This window comes from Pongo abelii, chromosome 15, assembly GCF_028885655.2.
Source record: "Pongo abelii isolate AG06213 chromosome 15, NHGRI_mPonAbe1-v2.0_pri, whole genome shotgun sequence".
Lineage (NCBI taxonomy): Eukaryota > Metazoa > Chordata > Mammalia > Primates > Hominidae > Pongo > Pongo abelii.
Genome location: NC_072000.2, coordinates 54,672,158 through 54,691,245, shown reverse-complemented (window position 1 = coordinate 54,691,245; position 19,088 = coordinate 54,672,158). Strand labels below are relative to the sequence as shown.

At 36.6% G+C, this 19,088-nt stretch overlaps 2 protein-coding genes across 5 annotated transcripts in view; one reads left to right on the top strand and one right to left on the bottom strand.

The window, feature by feature from the left end:
* The window catches only part of SAV1 (salvador family WW domain containing protein 1), a 34,518-nt gene extending 17,663 nt beyond the window's left edge, over positions 1–16,855 (top strand). Inside the window, exons 3-5 of the mRNA XM_002824729.5 lie at positions 5,469–5,739; positions 9,633–9,776; positions 15,108–16,855. Of these exons, the coding sequence (XP_002824775.1) occupies positions 5,469–5,739; positions 9,633–9,776; positions 15,108–15,309 (617 nt within the window). The 3' untranslated portion in view covers positions 15,310–16,855. The remainder of the gene's footprint in view (positions 1–5,468; positions 5,740–9,632; positions 9,777–15,107) is intronic.
* A 574-nt stretch (positions 16,856–17,429) lies between these two features.
* The window catches only part of ATL1 (atlastin GTPase 1), a 101,054-nt gene continuing 99,395 nt past the window's right edge, over positions 17,430–19,088 (bottom strand). For all 4 annotated transcript variants that reach the window (XM_054529817.2, XM_054529816.2, XM_054529818.2 and 1 more), the window contains 1 exon segment: positions 17,430–18,263. In XM_054529817.2, the coding sequence (XP_054385792.1) occupies positions 18,153–18,263 (111 nt within the window). In that variant the 3' untranslated portion in view covers positions 17,430–18,152.

The following is a 19,088-nucleotide window of genomic DNA, read 5'->3' as shown; positions in this document are numbered from 1 at the left end:
CCCAGGAAGACAGGGATAATTGGGGCCCAGGGTCACCTTACTGGCTGGCTACTACATATATGTATATATGGTGGTGTACTGTCCAGACTCTTTTTTCACGTAATACATCCCGAATATTATTCCAGGGCAATAAATAGAAATCATCTTCATTCATGTTTACAGCTATATAATATAGTACTCTGTTCTGTGCGTGTAATAGTGTAATCATCCAGTTTGCTATTATTGGACATTTGGTTGATTTCTAGCCTTTTGCAACTATAGGTGTTGCTGCAGTGGCTAGCCTTATGCATATGCATTGTATGTTGTATTTAAATAAAAACAGTTTCTTAAACCACATGCCAATAACCTGTATTTATCCATACACTTACATATCCTTCTTTAGAATCTGAGTTTGAATTGAAGCATTTACCTTAATTTTAAAGTTTCTTCTAAATTACCTTTTGTCACTGGGGTCTGTTTCATTTGCCTTTCTTTAAAGGTAAACTTGATGTTTTCATTTTGCCTTAGTTTCCAGCCAACTGTAATTTCAAAAGCTCTTCAAAGTCGGCTGGGAACTTTTGACTAGTAAATGTTTTGCTCTGGCATGGTACTCCTTCACACCTCAATGGTCACCCAGTCTTTCTTATTTTGACCATTCTGAGATATTCTAAATTTGTCAGTTAGGGCCTTGGGTTGACTGGCAGTCTTCTGTTAACACACTAACTTTTCATTTAAATGCTGTATTCTTGTACCTTTCGGGGACAGGGATTCAAATTTATGTTAAAATTTTGTCTAGGGTGCAACTGTTACAAATAATGAGGATTAATAATAGTATGAACCACATACTGTCTTCCTAGGACTGTGTTAGAACATGCACCAGCAATGATAATACATCTGTATTTGCTGCCTAGTGGCTAACAAATTTACTCTCTTGATTGTAATAAACACCTTCGTTTCAGAACTAGTAAAATGTGGGAGTGAAAGAGGCAAAGTAAGTCCAAAAATCAAGGAAAATATTTATGCAGTTTCTGTCTCATTGATGTGTGTATCTCCTCCACTAATACCACACTGTCTTTATTACTGCAGCTTATTTATTTTAACACTTACTATGTGCTTTATTCTGTAGACACTGTTCTAGAGACTGGAGATGTATCTGTGAACAAAACAAAGATTCCTGTCCTAAGAATCTTCTTTGTGGGATTCTTGTAGGTAAATAAACAAACTAAAATTATATAATAAGTTGAAAGGTTAAAGTGCTTTTTAAAAAAGTAAAGCGGTAAGTAGAAGCTCAGCAGATGTAGATTGCCATAGTAAGAATAAGCTTCATTGAGACATTTGAGAAGAGGCTTGAAGAGGGTGAGAGTGAGCCAAGAGAATATCTGAAGGAAGAATGTTCTAGGGAGAATAAACAGCCAGTACCTGCCATGTTTGAGAACAGCATCCAGGAGGTGAGTGTAGCTGGAACAGAGTGAACTAGGGGTAAAAAAAAAATAGCAGCTTAAGTCAGAGAAGAAATGGAGGTCTGATCATCAGTAGGGCTTCATATTGAAAGTTATACAAGAGATAACTTTCATCAAGTAATGAGACAGTAAAGTTAACTTGTACCAAATATGAAGGAAAAAACTTACTGAGCTCAGCCAGTATCACCAACCTGTAGTGAACCAAATAAATACTTCCTGTTTTAAGCCACTGAGTTTTGGGGTGATTTGTTATACATATGCTATTAGTATTCTTTTTTTTTTTTTTCTTCTGAGACGGAGTCTCGCTCCGTCGCCCAGGCTGGAGTGCAGTGGCGCAATCTCAGCTCACTGCAACCTCCACCTCCCGGATTCATGCCATTCTCCTGTCTCAGCCTCCCGAGTAGCTGGGACTACAGGCGCCCGCCACCACGCCTGGCTAATTTTTGTATTTTTAGTAGAGATGGGGTTTCAGTGTGTTAGCCAGGATGGTCTCGATCTCCTGACCTCATGGTCTGCCCACCTCGGCCTCCCAAAGTGCTGGGATTACAGGCATGAGCCACCGTACCTGGCCAACTATTAGTATTCTTGTGTGAGAATAAAATTATGCAGCCAGATTATTATTTTTAAAAATATTGTAAATTTAACTTTTTTCAAGTTACACAGTTCTGAGTATTAACATATGTATAGATTTCATGTAATGCCTGCATAATGAGAATATAGAACATTTCAAACACCCTTCAAAATTCCATTAGGTTGTCCTCTTATAGTCAACTCCTGTCCCTCACCTCCAGTTCCTAGCAATCACTGTTTTCTGTCCTAGTAGTTTTGCGTTTGGAAGAATCTCATAAAAATGGAACTATACAATTTGTAGCCACTTGAGACTGGCTGCTTTCCCTCAGCATGATACTTCTGAGATTCATCTTTGAGATTCTTGCATGTACCAATAATTAGTTCCATTTTATTCCTGAGTAGATTTCACTGTACAATTGCACCACAGTTTGTTTATCCATTCTGTTAAAGGACATGTGTGTTGTTTCCACTTTGGGGCAAATATGAAAACAGTCATTGTAAATATCCACAAATAGGATTTTGTGTGAAGATGACTTCTCATTTCTCTAGGGTAAATATTTGGGAATGGGATTGGTGTAGCATATGAAACACATGTTTAACTTTATAACAAATTGCTAAGCTGTTCTCCAGAGTGACTGTAGCATTTTGCATTCACACCAGCAGTGTATGGGCATTCCAATTGTTCTGTATCCACGTAAGAACTTGTATTGTCAGGTTTTGTTTGTGTTTTTTTGGCCATTTTCATAGACGTGTATTGTCATTTCATTATGGCTTTAATTTGCATTTCTCTCACGGCTAATTACGATCCTGAGCATTTTTTCTTGTGCTATTTACCATCAATATGTTGTCTTCAGTAAAGTGCCTGTTAAAAATTCTTACCCCCTTTTTTTTTAACTGGGTCGTTTTGTTTTCTTCTTCTGTTTTTGTTTTGAGAGAAGGGGTTTCACTCTGTTGCACAGACCGGAGTGCAGTAGCTGTTCACAGGCATGATGATAGTGTGCTACAGACCTGAAATCTTGGGCTCAAGTAACCCTCTTACTCAGCTTCCTGAGTAGGTTGAACTACAGGTGCGTGTCACTGCGCCAGGCTCAAGGTTGTTTTCTTAATGTTGAGTTTTGAGAGTTCTTTGTATATTCTAGGTCAAAGTTCTTTGGCTAATAATGTGATTTGCAAACATTTTCTCCCCATTTACAGCTTGATTTTCTTTCGCTTAGTGTCCTTCACAAGTGTTTTTAATCTTGACAGAGTTCAATTTAATCAGTATTTTTTCTTTATGAGTTGAACTTTCAGCATCATGGTAAAAAAAAGTACTCTTTGTCTAAACTAAACTCATGAAAATTTATTCTACTTTTTTCTTGTAAAAGCGTTATAGTTTTAAATTTAGATATATGATCTATTTTGAGTATATAAGGTGGGAGGTATAGGTTGTGATTAGGTTCTTTGCATATGGATGTCCAGTTGTTGCAACGTCATTTGTTGGAAAAACTAACCTTTCCCCACTATTGCCCTTTCACCTTTATAAAAAAAATCAGTTGGCCATGTCTGTGTGGGTGTGCTTCTGGATTCTCTGTTCGGTTCCATTTATCTATTTGTCTGTTCTTCTGACAATACCATACTGTCTTGATTACTGTAGCTTTATAGTAAGCCTTAAAAATCAGGTAGTGTGAGTCCTTCAACTTTATCCCTTTTTCAAAAAAATTGTTTTGGCTACTCTAGTTCTTTTGCCTTTCAGTATACATTTTAAAATCTGTTTGATATCTGTATCTACAAAAACTCCATGGAGTTTTTTTTTTTTTTTTTGAGACGGAGTTTCACTCTTGTCGCCCAAGATGGAGTGTAATAGCGTGTTCTCGGCTCACTGCAGCCTCTGCTCTCAGGTTCAAGCAATTCTCCTGCCTCAGCCTCCTGAGTAGCTGGGATTACAGGCGTCTGCCACCACGCCCGGCTAATTTTTGTGTTTTTAGTAGAGACGGGGTTTCACCATGTTGGTCAGGCTGGTCTCAAACTCCGGACCTCAGGTGATCCGCTCACCTCGGCCTCCCAAAGTGCTGAGATTACAGGCATGAGCCACCGTGCCTGGCCGAAATTTTTGTTGGAATGACAGTAGTCTCGCTTTATCCATGGTTTTGCTTTCCACAGTTTCAGTTACCTCTGCAACTGCAGTCTGAAAATTGATGAATATGGTACAAGATCTTTCGAGAGAGAGAGATCACATTCACCCGGTTTTTATTATAATGTTATAATTGTTCAATTTTATTGTTGTTAATCCCTTACTGTGCCTAATTTATAAGTTAAACTTCATCATAGATACGTATGTATAGGAAAACACACAGCATACACAGGGTTAGGTACTATCTGCAGTTTCAGGCATCTACGGGGGGTTTTGGAATGGATCCCCCCATGGATAAGGGGGGACTCCTATAAAGATCATTTCAGGAGAATTGACATCTTAACTTTATGTTGAATCTTCCAGTCCATTAATGTGATAGGTTTTTTATTTCTTTCATCAGTGTTTTGTAGTTTTTAGCATATGGATCCTGCACAATTTTTTGGAGCTATTATAAATGATATTATCTCAATAACTTTTGTTTCCAATTATTATTTGTTAATATATAAATATTTAATTAATTTTTGTATGTTGACCTTAACCCTGCTACCTTAAGCTTACTTAATAATTCTAGGGCACAGCCAGATTACTTTTAAGAATTTATAACTGGGAATGGTTTTACAAGTTTATTTTTGCATTTTTTTTAAAGATGAAATGTCAAATCTTTAATCAGGGGAAATTTTCTTTTTCCCACTTTTCTTTTGGCAGTATACATACTTAAGTAGCTTTACTGCTACAGGTTGATTATCCCTTACCCCAAAATGCTTAGGACCAGAAGTGTTTGAGATTTTGGATTTTTTTTTATTTTGGAATATTTGTATATACATAATAAGATATCTTGGGAAGAGATCCCAAATCTGAACATGGAATTCATTTATATTTCATATATACCTTCTACACATAGCCTGAAGGTAATTTTACATAATATTTTAAATAGTTTTATGCATAAAACAAAGTTTTGACTGAATTTTGACTATGACTCATCACATAAGGTCAGGTGTGGAATTTTCTACTTGTGGCAACATGTCAGCTCTCAAAGTTTTGGATTTTGGAGCATTTCAAATTTCAGATTTTTGGATTAGGGTTGCTCAACCTGTTGTTAAGTGTTTGGCCTGTTGATGGAAGCATCAGCCAAAAAACCCTCCACTAATTTCAAAGTCTAGTTCCTCCCCCTTTTTATAATTCCTTAATAGTAATACTGACTAGTTTTATGAAAACCATCATAATGGACATAATCATGAATTTAAATAGAAGAGTACAATCAGGATAGTTAATGTTGTGACTTTGCTAGCTGGCACATTTTTTGCATTGAATAATTGTTCTGTTTCTTATCATTTTCTCTTTCCCCATAGGTATTGGGAGAGTTGCTGCTACATCTTTAGGAAATTTGACTAACCATGGTTCTGAAGATTTACCCCTTCCTCCTGGCTGGTCTGTGGACTGGACAATGAGAGGGAGAAAATATTATATAGATCATAACACAAATACAACTCACTGGAGCCATCCTCTTGAGCGAGAAGGACTTCCTCCTGGATGGGAACGAGTTGAGTCATCCGAATTTGGAACCTATTATGTAGATCACACAAATAAGAAGGCCCAATACAGGCATCCTTGTGCTCCTAGGTACAGTATCAACTTTATTTTCAACTTTTTGTTTTGGGATTGTCTAATGTTAGATTTTGAACTCATATTTTCATCTAAGAGAAAAGCATCCTAAAGCTTGAGATCTGAAAGCCTTATATTTCAAAATTTACATTTTTCTCTGGACATACATTTAGTAATAAATGACTTTAATAAGTTAAAAAAAAACTTTTCTCTTTAAAAAAAACCTCAAAAACAAGATCATTGTTCTTATGATCAGATTCTGCTGTAGTAATGCCAGAATGTTTTTGTTATAGGTGTCCAGAAAATTAAATAATTAAAGCTTCTGCCTTCTTACACTTAAATTTTTACAAATAATACAGACCTACCCCCTAAGTCAGAATGTACAATTGAAATATAACATTTTGCTGTTTATTCTGTTTCAGACATGATTGTATGTTCTGTTTCTTGCTATTACTAGACAAGAAAGTGAAAATTGGGACTGAACAAAACATCCCATTTCTGTTTAATAAATATAGCCAGTAATTCTTTGTGCTATTTTGATTGATACTGGGCTGGGTAGATCTGCTTTGTTGCCAGACTTTTAGCCCTGTGCTGCCTGATAGCCAGTTGTCACGTGTGGCTGTTGAGCACTTGAATGTGATTAATATAGATTGAGATGTGTTGTAAGTGTAAATACACACTGGATTTCAAAGTACATAAAAGCTAGTATTAGTTTAGTAATGAAGTTGCAAATATTTCAAATTAACCACATTTGAGCTTCAAAAGCTGAGCCACAAGATTAAAAATGAGTAAAATATCCTCTGCATTTTGATAAATGTTGCTTAGTGTCATCTGGCATAATACAGTTTTTTGGTTATAGTGGACATTTGTATTTTCTTAGAACCATTAAAATAGTTATGAAAATGTGTTTTAGTATTATCAACTGGAAAACTAAGCTTTATCATTATTGTGGTGTTTTAGTTATTTTACATATTTGGATTAATTAATTCAACTTTGAAAATCTGTTTTTTCCCATGATTCCATGTAGTGGCACCCAATCAGTGTTTATTCAACTACTGAGGTCCTTTGAAAGAATCAAACCTGAGGTGTGGTCATCAGGTGGCAGTGATTGTTGCAGTCCAGATAACCAGATTTGAGAGTTTACTTTTCTGTTCATTGACGGTTTGGCTCTGTGTCCTCACCCAAATCTCATCTCAAATCGTAATCCCCATGTGTCAAGGGAGGAACCTGGTGGGAGGTGATTGAATCATGGGGGCCATTTCCCCCATGTTGTTCTGGTAGTGAGTTCTCACGAGATCTGATGGTTTAAAAGTGTGTGGCAGTTCCCCCTTCTCTGTCTCTCTCCTGCCACCATGTAAGATGTGCCTTGCTTCCCCTTCACCTTCTGCCATGATTTAAGTTTCCTGAGGCCTCCCAATTATGGAACTGTGGGTCGATTAAACCTCTTTTCTTTATAAATTACCCAGTTTCAGGTAATTCTTTATAGCATTGTGAAAATAAACTAATGCAATCATCATTAACCTTATGTTATTACAGAATTTTAATAGTTTTTAAAAGCAATTTCATAATTAATTAATTTACTTCTCTCAGCAACTTGGTAGAATTTGAACAAGAGAGAATAAACGCTGCCCTTAAGCTCACATATGTAGTATTAATAGTTGTCTGGTTGTCTATCTTAGGCCAATCCTTATACAGAATTCTTGACTTACATTAGGTCATTTAATCCTGAGAACAACCACCTGTGGTATGAATTTATTATTCCACTTTTACAAGTATGGAGGCTGAGGCTTAGGGATAGGAGGAGTTTTGCTTACATTTACATAGTTTGTAAGTATTAAAGCTGAGGTTCAAATCCAGGCGTACCTGACTTCAAAGTCCCAATTCTTCTTCACCCCCAGTTGTACTATCAAAGAACATTTTCCTTTGAACCTATTTAGGAAAGAAGAGTTGAAGATAGAATTCAGTTCCATTTGCATATTGATCTTTTAAAATTGTTAACCACAGCATAATCTAACCTTATTTTAATCCCAGTTTAGTAAACAGTGACCTTTTCTAATATACACATGCATGTTTTTCTCCCCATTGTTATATATACACCACATTTTCTTTTTTTTCTCCCTAACTTTTATTTTAGATTCAGGGGTACATGTGCAAGTTTGTTACATGGGTAAATTGCATGGCTTGGGGATTTGGTACAGATTATTTTATCACCCGGGTAATAAGCATAGTATCTGATAGGTAGTTTTTCTTTTCTTTCTTTTTTTTTTTTTTTTCCTGAGACGGAGTTTTCGCTTTTGTTGCCAAGGCTGGAGTGCAGTGGCGCGATCTCAGCTCACCTCAACCTCCGCCTGCCAGGTTCAAGCAATTCTCCTGCCTCAACCTCCCGAGTAGCTGGGATTACAGGCATGCGTCATGAAACCTGGCTAAGTTTTGTATTTTTAGTAGAGACGGGGTTTCTCCATGCTGGCCAGGCTGGTCTCGAACTCCCGACCTCAGGTGCTTCGCCTGCCTCGGCCTCCCAAAGTGCTAGGATTACAGGTGTGAGCCACCACGCCCGGTCCCTGATAGGTAGTTTTTCAATCCTCATGCTTCTCCTATCCTCTGCCCACAAGTAGGCCTATGTTTATTGTTCCCTTCTTTGTGTCCATGTGTGCTCAATGTTTAGCTCCTATCAACATGTGGTATTAGTTTTCTCTTCCTGCATTAATTCACTTAGGATAATGGCCTCCGTTCCATCAGTGTTGCTGCAGAGGACATGTTCCTGTTCTTTTTTATGGCTGGGTAGTATTCCATGGTGTCTGCATACCACATTTTCTTTATTCAGCCCACCATTGATGGGCATTTAGGTTGATACCGTATCTTTGCTGTTGTGAATAGTGCTGCAGTTAACATGTGCACACATATTTCTTTATGGTAGAATGATTTCTATTCCTTTGTAGAAATAGTCCCAGTAATGGGACTGCTGGATTGAATGGTAGTTCTAAGTTCTTTGAGAAATCTCCCAACTGCTTTCCACTGTGACTGAACTAATTTATATTCCCACCAGCAGTGTATAAGCATTCACTTTTCTTTGCAACCATACCAGCATCTGTTATTTTTTGACTTTTTAATAATAGCCATTCTGACTGATGTGGAATGGTGTTTATTTCATTGTGGTTTTGATTTGCATTTCTCTAATAAGCAGTGATGTTGAGCATTTTTTCATATGCTTGTTGGCCACATATACACATAAACCTTTATGTTTGAAGGTGCAGACCCCTTTCAGTCTGAAATAGACCCTTTTGGCCTCTTCGAGTTCAGCTATTAACCTTCAGGTGGTTCAGTGCTTTCCTTACACTTTCCCGTATAATATCTCCACTCCCCACAGCATACACAGGCTGTTAGAACTAAAGTATGGTCTTTTTTTTTTTTTAATCTCTGTGACTTAAAATAGGTTCTGATCAACTCTGACTCCCATATGTTCTCTTGAGTTGGTAAAAGTTGAAAAGTTATCTGCATTGGATAGAGATATTTCAAACACAATACTCACTGCTGCCTCACTACATATCCTGACCCCCATTTTCAGCCTACAGGAGGAAGAAAACATCCTTTCTTAGAAACTGTCAACCTTTCTGATATGAATTTACAGCTGATGACTATTTCTTGTGGGAATTTACTATTCTAGTTTTAAGCCTTTGTATAAAGGTTGAAACTTAGTTCCAGCTTTTTCATATCCTTCTTTGAACCTATTTTTGAAAAGACTTAAATACCAGCCAGAAGAAATATCTTAAAAATACATTATCTTTTAGGTGGTGTAAGTCAGTTTGGACAGAAGGCACACTGAAAAATGCTTAAGTATTATTTGTTCTTTATAATTTCTTGTTTAGATTTTAAGACCTTTATCCTAAAGAATGTCACTCCTTTCTTCTTAGTGTACCTCGGTATGATCAACCACCTCCTGTCACATACCAGCCACAGCAAACTGAAAGAAATCAGTCCTTTCTGGTACCTGCAAATCCATATCATACTGCAGAAATTCCTGACTGGCTTCAAGTTTACGCACGAGCCCCTGTGAAGTAAGTACATTTACAGCACAAATTGTTTGGGGAGTGAGTGAAGGGCTGAATGGAGTCTCTGGGCTGCTCAATCCAAGTAGTGTGCCATATTTTACTCTTCATAATATTGGGCTTCTAAGTAATACTTCACTTGAATAAAGGATGTCATAGTTTATAATGTGTGAAAATCATTAATTAGAAATATTAGTTCTTCAGACATTTATAGAATCTTCATTTCTTTGTGTGCAGACCTCTGCTATTAGGGATACAAGTAAGAAACTTACATTCTCATAGGAGAAGATTAATTTGTAAATAAGTGATACAGTATTTGTGATAAAAGTAAGGACCTGGGCTTGGCACAGTGGCTCACACCTGTAATCCCAGCACTTCGGGAGGCTGAGGCAGGAGGATCTCTTAAGTCCAGGAGTTCAAGACCGTCTAGGCAACATAACAAGAGCCCCATTTCCACAAAAAAATTTTAAAAATTAGCCAGGCTTTTTGCATGGTCTGTAGTCCCAAGTACTTGGGAGGCTGAGGTGGGAGGATAGCTTGATCTGAGGAGTTCAAGTTCAGCCTGAGCAACATGGCAGGACTCTGTCTCTATAAAAAATTTAAAAATTAGCAGCATGCTGTGGTGTATGCCTGTGATCTCAGCTACTTGGGAGGCTAAGGTGGGAGGACTGCTTGAGCCCAGGAGTTCGAGGCTGCAGTGAGCTATGCTTGTGCCACTGCACTCCAGCCTGGGTGACAGAGCGTGAGAGACCCTGACTGCTCCCCTACTAGTGCCAAAAAAAAGGAATGATAGCAGATGACATTTTCTTTCCTATTTTCCTCTTTTCTTTCTCCCTTGATACCACCTGACCTACAACTGTATGTTTGTATGCTGATTCTAAATCATACGTAATATCTGTATGCGTTATTTTCCTTAAATCTGGAAGAATATGTGCCTGTTAACTTTAGTATTTCTGGGGGTGGATATGGTTGAGGAGAGTTATTCTTTCTGTTGTATGTTATTTCTACTCTATAGTCATGTTTAATAAGAAATAGCATAATCTTTCCTTTTGGGGGGAAGAGATAGTACTTAAATGGAATTCCTGGTTTCTTACGGAAAGAAACAGATTCCTGAAGATTATAGTCTTTCTGAATTCTGTGGTTCTGTGAGCTAACTATAAAACTTAAGGAAACTAGCAAATAGGTTGTAACTCTTCCAATGGGCCAGACTGACAAAAAGAGAGCAAGTACTATACTTCTTTACTGCTTAAAAACTTAAACAAGAGGTCTAGAAGCCTGTTGCTTTCTAGTTGATTCTAATTAATGTTTCTGAAGAGGATGGAAATGGTTAATATTCTATCAACAAAGGGTGAGTGGTTATCTATGAATTAGATAATGAAGAATCAATTACCACAACAAAAAGAGACATTTTTGCAAAAAAAAAAATTGCATGTTTCTTCCTTTTGTTTTTCAGACAATTGAGAATCTGAAATTCTTTAATCCTGAAATTCTTTAATCCTATCTCTCGCAGTAATTTACCAACACAATTTTTGCATATACTTCTAAAACTTGATTTAGAAACAGACTGTGTTTTAAATTTTTATTTAATTTTTGTAAAGTTAATGTTCCTGTGTCTGCTCACAGAAGTCTATAATGCTTGGTATAACTGTACTCAAGCTGAACTGTAGGATAAAATTTTAAAAGTTAGGCCGGGCACGGTGGTTCATGCCTGTAATCCCAGCACTTTGCGAGGCCGAGGCGAGTGGATCACAAGGTCGGGAGATCGAGACCATCCTGGCTAACACAGTGAAACTCTGTATCTACTACAAATACAAAAAATTAGCTGGGTATGGTGGCATGCGCCTGTAGTCCCAGCTACTCGGGAGGCTGAGGCAGGAGAATCGTTTGAACCCGGGAGGCGGAGGTTGCAGTGAGCCAAGATCGCGCCATTGCACTCCAGCCTGGGTGACAGAGCGAGACTCCATCTCAAAATAAAATATAATAAAATAAAATTTAATCTTTGACAGCAAAAACAATGTCAAGAACATATTTACTTTCTGTTATTTTTCACACACACACCAAAACACTAGTCCTCAGCAGTGTGTGGCAGGGGTATTTTTTATTTCAGTGGCTTGGCAATCCTGCAGTGTCACCATTGACCCTGCTCTGGATCAGGTAAAAAAGAGGGAAGAGTGGGCACAGTGTTACGGTGGGTGGGTGCGGGGACTTAGGCTACGTGGTGATAACCTGGAGCTGAGGATAGCGGCACTGTTGATCTTGAAGTCAGCATGCAGTGTGGACAGGTTATTTTTGGTAGCATTATAGCAACTGGCATTTGTATATGTGGGTTATTTATAAGTAGTATTTGAATAGAATACTGCCCTAGGAAAAACAGAGCAAAAGAGATGCTAGAAGCATGGACTACTGGAGTGTTTTACACCCAATTTTCGGAATGATTTACCTTTGTATATACAGTATAAATGACTAAAAGTTAAACTTGTGGAAGCAAATTTCTTGGCTAGTTAAGAAGGAAAGAATGGGAGTTTATACTTTTCAGAAAAAGAAGGAACACTTAGGTGATTATAGGCAGAAGGGTAGTAACTATGTAGAAGCAACAGAGGAAAGAATTTGGAATAGGATTTCCATTCCATGCTTTGCAGTTTTTTCACATCTGTGCCCTTCTTGGAGTGCACTTTCTTCCCCCAAAAGGATTTTCTCTAATCTGATTTTGTTGCTTCTACCCATAATCGTACTCTTGATGCTCAATGCTGATTGGCAAGTCAGAAACGTGGCCAGGCATGGTGGTGCACCTGTAATCCAAGCTACTTGAGAGGCAGAATCAGGATTGCTTGAGCCTAGGAGTTCTGGGCTGTGGTGCACTATGCCAGTTGGATGTCTGTACTCTTTGGCATCAGTATGGTGACCTCCCAGGAGCAGGGACCACCAGGTTGCCTAAGGAGGGACGAACTGGCCCAGGTTGGAAATGGAGCAGGTTAATACTACTGTGCTGATCAGTAGTGGTATTGTGCTTTTGATTAGCCACTGCACTTCAGCCTGGGAAACATAGGAGATCTTCATCTCTTAAAAAAAAAAAAAGGCAAAATTGTTAGAAGGTTTTTTCTTCCTTTAGACAAAACTCAAATACTTGTACAGAATGATATTCGTGTCTTAAAAATAAGTATAATATTTACCAGCTTATTTTTGTTGTTTGTTTTCCTTGCTAGAAAGTAGTACACAGATGATAGATTAGTTTAACATTGTTGTAGTTCACCTGGTGTAAATGGTAACCATCTTGAATTAGTAGACATTGCTGAATTGCCTCTTAGCTAACTCCGAGAGATTAAGATTTTTTGTTAGGAATTATGAATTTGTTTCCAAGAAACACATAAAATCTTAAGTTACAAGAATGGTGGACGTTCTAAGAAACACCTTATAACTGTTTCTTCATGGAGGCTCATTGTGTATTTTTTACAGTATCACTCTAATTTATGTTCACAAGTAGTTGGAGTTTCCCATTAAAAAGAACAGAGCTTCCTACCAAAGAAATCTACAACTATTAATAAATTTGCAGCTCTCAAGTAACTGAGTAAAATTGGGAGTCCAATTAAATATATTTACCTTCCAGTTTTTGCATGTTGTATTACTGACATTTCTGTTACACATACTCAAGTTGAATAGAAACATGTCAAAATGTCAAGTATAGTGGCTCACACTAACTGCTCGGTATGTTTTCTATCTCCCTTTTTTTAAATCTCATTTTAAAATATTAGACAGTCCTTTTGAAAGAAAATGGTATAATATCAAAGAACCACTGGGTAGGAAATACTATAAACGATCATTAAAAATAATACTAGAGTTTGCAATCAAAGCTTCCTATTATGTCTGCTCTGCAGTATGATTTGAGAGGTATAATTTCAGGTATAACATGCGTTTCCCTAATTCAAGTTCTTTATCTAGTCTTAGTGGATATTAACATTCAAAACCACTATTTTGAAGCATTTTGGTCCATAGTTCTCTTCCTTTTTGAACTTTTAGTCACTAAGCACTTTTGCAAGAGGTAAAGAGCCTCTTTAGGTTTTAGTGTTTTTCATCTTTAAAATGAGAATATTAATTAGAGTGCTGTCTTCATCACATACTGAAATGGAACTATGTAGCCAACTACTAAAGGTACTACTGCTAAGCAGGAATCTACTTACCACTGAAAGACTACTAATGGTCTTCCATGATATATGTAAAGAGAATCTTTTGTGAATCCTTTACCACACTGAAGCTTTCTATAGTCTACTTATTCTCTCATTTTAAAAAGTTTATTCTTTCCTTCTTTAGTTTTCCTGTTTGTTTTTTTAGATGCTGTGTACTCAGCCTCCAGAATACTTAGAGCCACGAATTGAGGGTTCCTCTTCATTTCTCCTTCTGTTTGGTTCCTTGTTTGCTGTTGTGAATAGCATTCCTCAAAAAGATCCATCAACATGAATGATGCAAATGACTGTCCATTTTTGTGCATTATCATTTGCAAGCACAATATGGTCTAAAGTATTCTTAAGTTCCTGACAGTTAACTTTTGATGAACTTATAAGTAGCACAAAATATTTTATTCAGAAATTATAGAACCACTGTAGTTTGAAATCTGTGTTCAAGGTTGTCTGGTGTTAATATTAGAATAATGGGTAATTTAAAGAAATAGGTATTCTTTAACTTAAATTGAAATGAAGTAATATTAGCAGTTTTCTCCTTTCCCTAGAAGAATTACATGTAAGCCGGGCGCGGTGGCTCACACCTGTAATCCCAGCACTTTGGGAGGCTGAGGTGGGTGATGACGAGGTCAGGAGATTGAGACCATCCTGGGCAACATGGTGAAACTCTGTCTCTACTAAAAATACAAAAATTAGCTGGGCATGGTGGCGCATGCCTGTAATCCCAGCTACTCGGGAGGCTGAGGCAGGAGAATTGCTTGAACCCGGGAGGCGGAGGTTGCAGTGAGCTGAGATCACGCTACTGCACTCCAGCCTGGCGATATAGCAAGACTCCGTCTCAAAAAAACAAACCAACAAAGAATTATATGTAAATAGCAGTTAATAACTCAGATTTTTAAAAAACTGATTTATTTATTTTTAGAAACAGGGTCTTGCTATGTTGCCCAGGCTGGCCTCAAACTCTTGGGCACAAGCAGTCCTCCCACCTCAGCCTCCCAAGTAGCTGGGACTATAGGCGCCACCACTGTGCCCAGTTATTTTTAATTAAAACTTATGGTTTGTTTAGTTATAAATAAAGTTGACATTTTAAAAAACAGACTAGTTTCTTGCTAGAAATACATATTTATGTATGTGTTGTGAACATATATATGATTGTGTTTTAAAACAGATATGACCACATTCTGAAGTGGGAACTCTTCCAGCTGGCTGACCTGGATACATACCAGGGAATGCTAAAGTTGCTCTTCATGAAAGAATTGGAGCAGATTGTTAAAATGTATGAAGCATACAGACAAGCCCTTCTTACAGAGTTGGAAAATCGAAAGCAGAGACAGCAGTGGTATGCCCAACAACATGGAAAAAATTTTTGAACTGATTTTTTAAAAATAAAATTTAAGTTTTATAAGAGCTTTAAAATATTTTCACAGATAAAAAATTGCAAACAAGTACTCTGGTTAATAAATGCTGCTTCCTTTGTGGAAATTATAAAATTCTAACTTTACATGTATTTTGTTATTAGAAATTTTCTTTTATTGAACAAGAAAAATTAGTCTATCATTTTAAGAGGCAGTATGGCAACCACTTTCAAATACTGTATATTAGGAAACTGTTTTGGTATTCTTGATGGAAAAAAATGCAGCGGAAATGTCATTATGAACAGATGTTAAATAGGAAATTATTACTTGTTAACTTCTTACAGCAGTAGTACCTTCTTTAAAAAGAAAAAAGAATCTGCGGTATTTTTAAAAAAAAATGTTTACTGCTGTAGTGTGAAATGTTGTCTGGAAAGGGATGGTTTAAATATTACCATGATGTAGTTGAAATATAAAATAGGATTTGGAACCTTATTGTGATAAATATTTATATATGATGTATGTTTGTCTCACCTCTCCAAAGTAAGGAACCCAGCTGGGCGTGGTGGCTCACTCCTGTAATCCCAGCATTTTGGGAGGCCGAGGCGGGTGGATTGCTTGAGTTCACGAGTTTAAGACCAGCCTGGGCAACATGGCGAAGCCCCATCTCTACAAAAAATACAAAAAAATTAGCCGGGTATGATGGTGTGTGCCTCTAGTCCCAGCTACTTGGGAGGCTGAGGTCAGAGGATGGCTTGAGCCCGAGAGGCAGAGGTTGCAGGGTCAAGGTCGCACCACTTGCACTGCAGCCTGAAAGAGAGAGCCAGACCTTGTCTCAAAAAATAAAAAATAAAAAAATAAAAACAAAGTAAGGAATCCTTTTAAAGCATGTTGAGAAAGTATTTTTTGGTATGAATGGGTGACGGGCCTTTTAATCTTTCAGGAATACATGTAAGCATAAGTACTTAGCCTGTATTGGGAAGGTGCGTGAAACTCAAAGTTGCTAACATCATCTTCCTTATTGTCAGCCAGTGCTGTTACTGCATTTAGCATGGCTCTGATGAGACAGTGGAGAGTTCCTGACAGCATAGCATACTGCCTTCTGACAGACTGGGTTAAGCTACCAAAAATGACAATCAGGGATTCAAAAAAAATTTTTGGTCATTAAATCGATTGTATATTATCACTTTTTAATCTTCTAAGTATTTATCACAGGACTTTAACACCATACATTTCCCTCCCAGTTTTTCTCCCCTTTTGGTTTAATAGTTAAAACATTTTTCATAATTAGTGCTGTACATTTGATTGCAAACAAATTGGTGATACTTCTAAACTATAACTATAAATCTCTAGAATTCTGTGAATTTCATCATTATTTGAAGTAGTTCTTCAGTTATATTTACATGTGTTGTAAATATGTAAATATACTTTTAGCTTAGGAAGTCTTCCAAAATACAAACTACTCCCAGTTAGATATCAGTGAGTTTGAATAACTGAAGAAATGTTGACAATGTTAAGTGTTTGATTTTATATAACAAGCTTATTAAATATATTTTTGTGGAAACTAAGCGTGTGGTTTTTGAGTCCATGTTTTAGACATAGTGCTGTATTTCATTTTTCTGTTCAAAAGGCCATAGACAAAGGAATCAATATAATTGAAAGGGGTAATGAAAACTGGTATTGAAAAATGAAAGTATGGCTGGTGGAATTTTATCACCAGGAAAAGATAATTTGCTGAACTTGTGATCAGACTTTTCTAAGATGTAAGTTTATATATCTTATGAACTCCCACACTCCTGTATCTTAATTGTTCTTTCCTGTCACTTCTTACTTTATATCACTACTTAATTATGGTGTAGCCATTTCTGTGACAGTCTTTAGAAGTTACTCTGTTTTGGACCTCCTAGATAAGTATTATTTTTTCATTAACACACTTTCCTTCTTCCTCTAAGAAGTCTGTTCAGTGAAACTCCACTAGAGATTTTAGTCATTAAGAACTAGAAGTTACCTAAAGGAATTAGCATGTTTTGTAAAATAGAAACTTAAGTTTGTACTGATGTCAACATTAAATAAAATGCATCTTGAGTCTAAAAAAAGAGATAAACCTTCATCATTCTATATCAGCACCTCTCATTTTCAAATTCAGTAAGCATTTGTTTTTAATCTTAGGAACCAGAGTAAACTTTAATAATAGTTCACATATTAAAAGAATAAACCTATGAAGAATACATTCTTTGTGTACCAAATGAAAAAATATACAATGCAGTGAAACTCACATATACAAAGTGATTTTTTGTGCATTTTTTATCAAGAGGTTTATATTCTATTAAACCATGTAAAAGCAATATATAGTTTTTGATAAAGCAACTGAAGAACTCTTAAATGTGCTTAAAAATAAGATTGTGATATATATAAGATGATACAGATTAAATCAAGCCTGCTGAGTTATGATGCTATGTTTTAACAAATGGCTATGTGAAATAATTTAAAATTTTTTCTGTAGAAATTAAATGAGCATATCCAAACGTGGAATATCACATGATTTAATTATAACCCAGTAGTAGAATTTAGTAAATTCAAGCAGAACACGTGTACTGTTATCATAAATAGACAAATACTTTATAACAGCATTTTTGAAGAAAAATCAGGAAATTGTACATGTTAACAAAATAGTATAACCATGCATACATACATCTGCTTATTAAACACTGAAGTAAAAGAACTAATCCAGTTTGCAGTCTTCAGAGGTGTTTAGTATTTTACTCTGTTCTGATGGAAGCACTTTGAATGTTTGCATGGAGACACAAAACTGAATATTTAATTGACAATTGGTCATGCACCTGTATTTCTTAAAATTTGGATTACATTTTTTTCTTTTCTGATTGTTCAGTAGATTCCGACTTTGGTGTAGGGAAAGCTTGATGATACAGATGTCTGTGGGTTGCTGCTGCACTGTAAAGCTTGTACAAAGCCTAGAATAAAAGCATCAAGATTATAAAACATTTTATTGAACACACAGATGTAAAATTTTTTCCTTTTTAGCTTATCATACTGTATAAAATTTAGCATGTTGAATTTGAAATCTTTTTTAATCGATATATAAATATCTTAAAATTCAAAAGTATTTTCAGCTCCTCAATGTGTGCATTAACACTTTTGTGTGTTGACCTTTGTGGTAAATGTTTTATTCTCAAACTGTGTTTCCTTTTACCTTGCACACCTCTTGGAGCAGTGAGCTTCTACTTTGCCCCGGGGTGTGCTGAAAATTCAAATTGTGAATATTAGCAGTTTTAGATGAATTGTAAGACCTCATAACTTCTGATTGGCAGTAACTATTATGCATAGCTAGGCTACTTGCTTTCTGGGCTTCCAGTGTTTTCCTGAGTAGGGCCTATTTTATTCTCCATCATTTACTGATACAGTCCTGCAGCTAAGCACATATGGTGTCCTTCCCCCAGCACAGTAGGATCCTTCACTTTACACGCTCTTGTCTTGTTTCCATGACTTAGCTAATACCTTACAAACCTTATCCAAAAACATTACCTCAGCAAGATTTCCTCATTTAAAACTACCTCTTATTGTTCTCTGTGGGCTTTTAATGATGTTTGAATCATAGGAATTTCTGTGTATTGTATATTGCTTTATATAAGTGTTCATAAATATCTTTGTTTCCTGGCCCCCTCAGCTAGTGTCTAAGATTTCTTCCCCTCCTCTGACTTTCACATACTTGACAGTCAATTACAAATGACTTGTCTGATTTAGTTCTGGAGTTTGTAAAGAGTCTTTGAATATTTTTA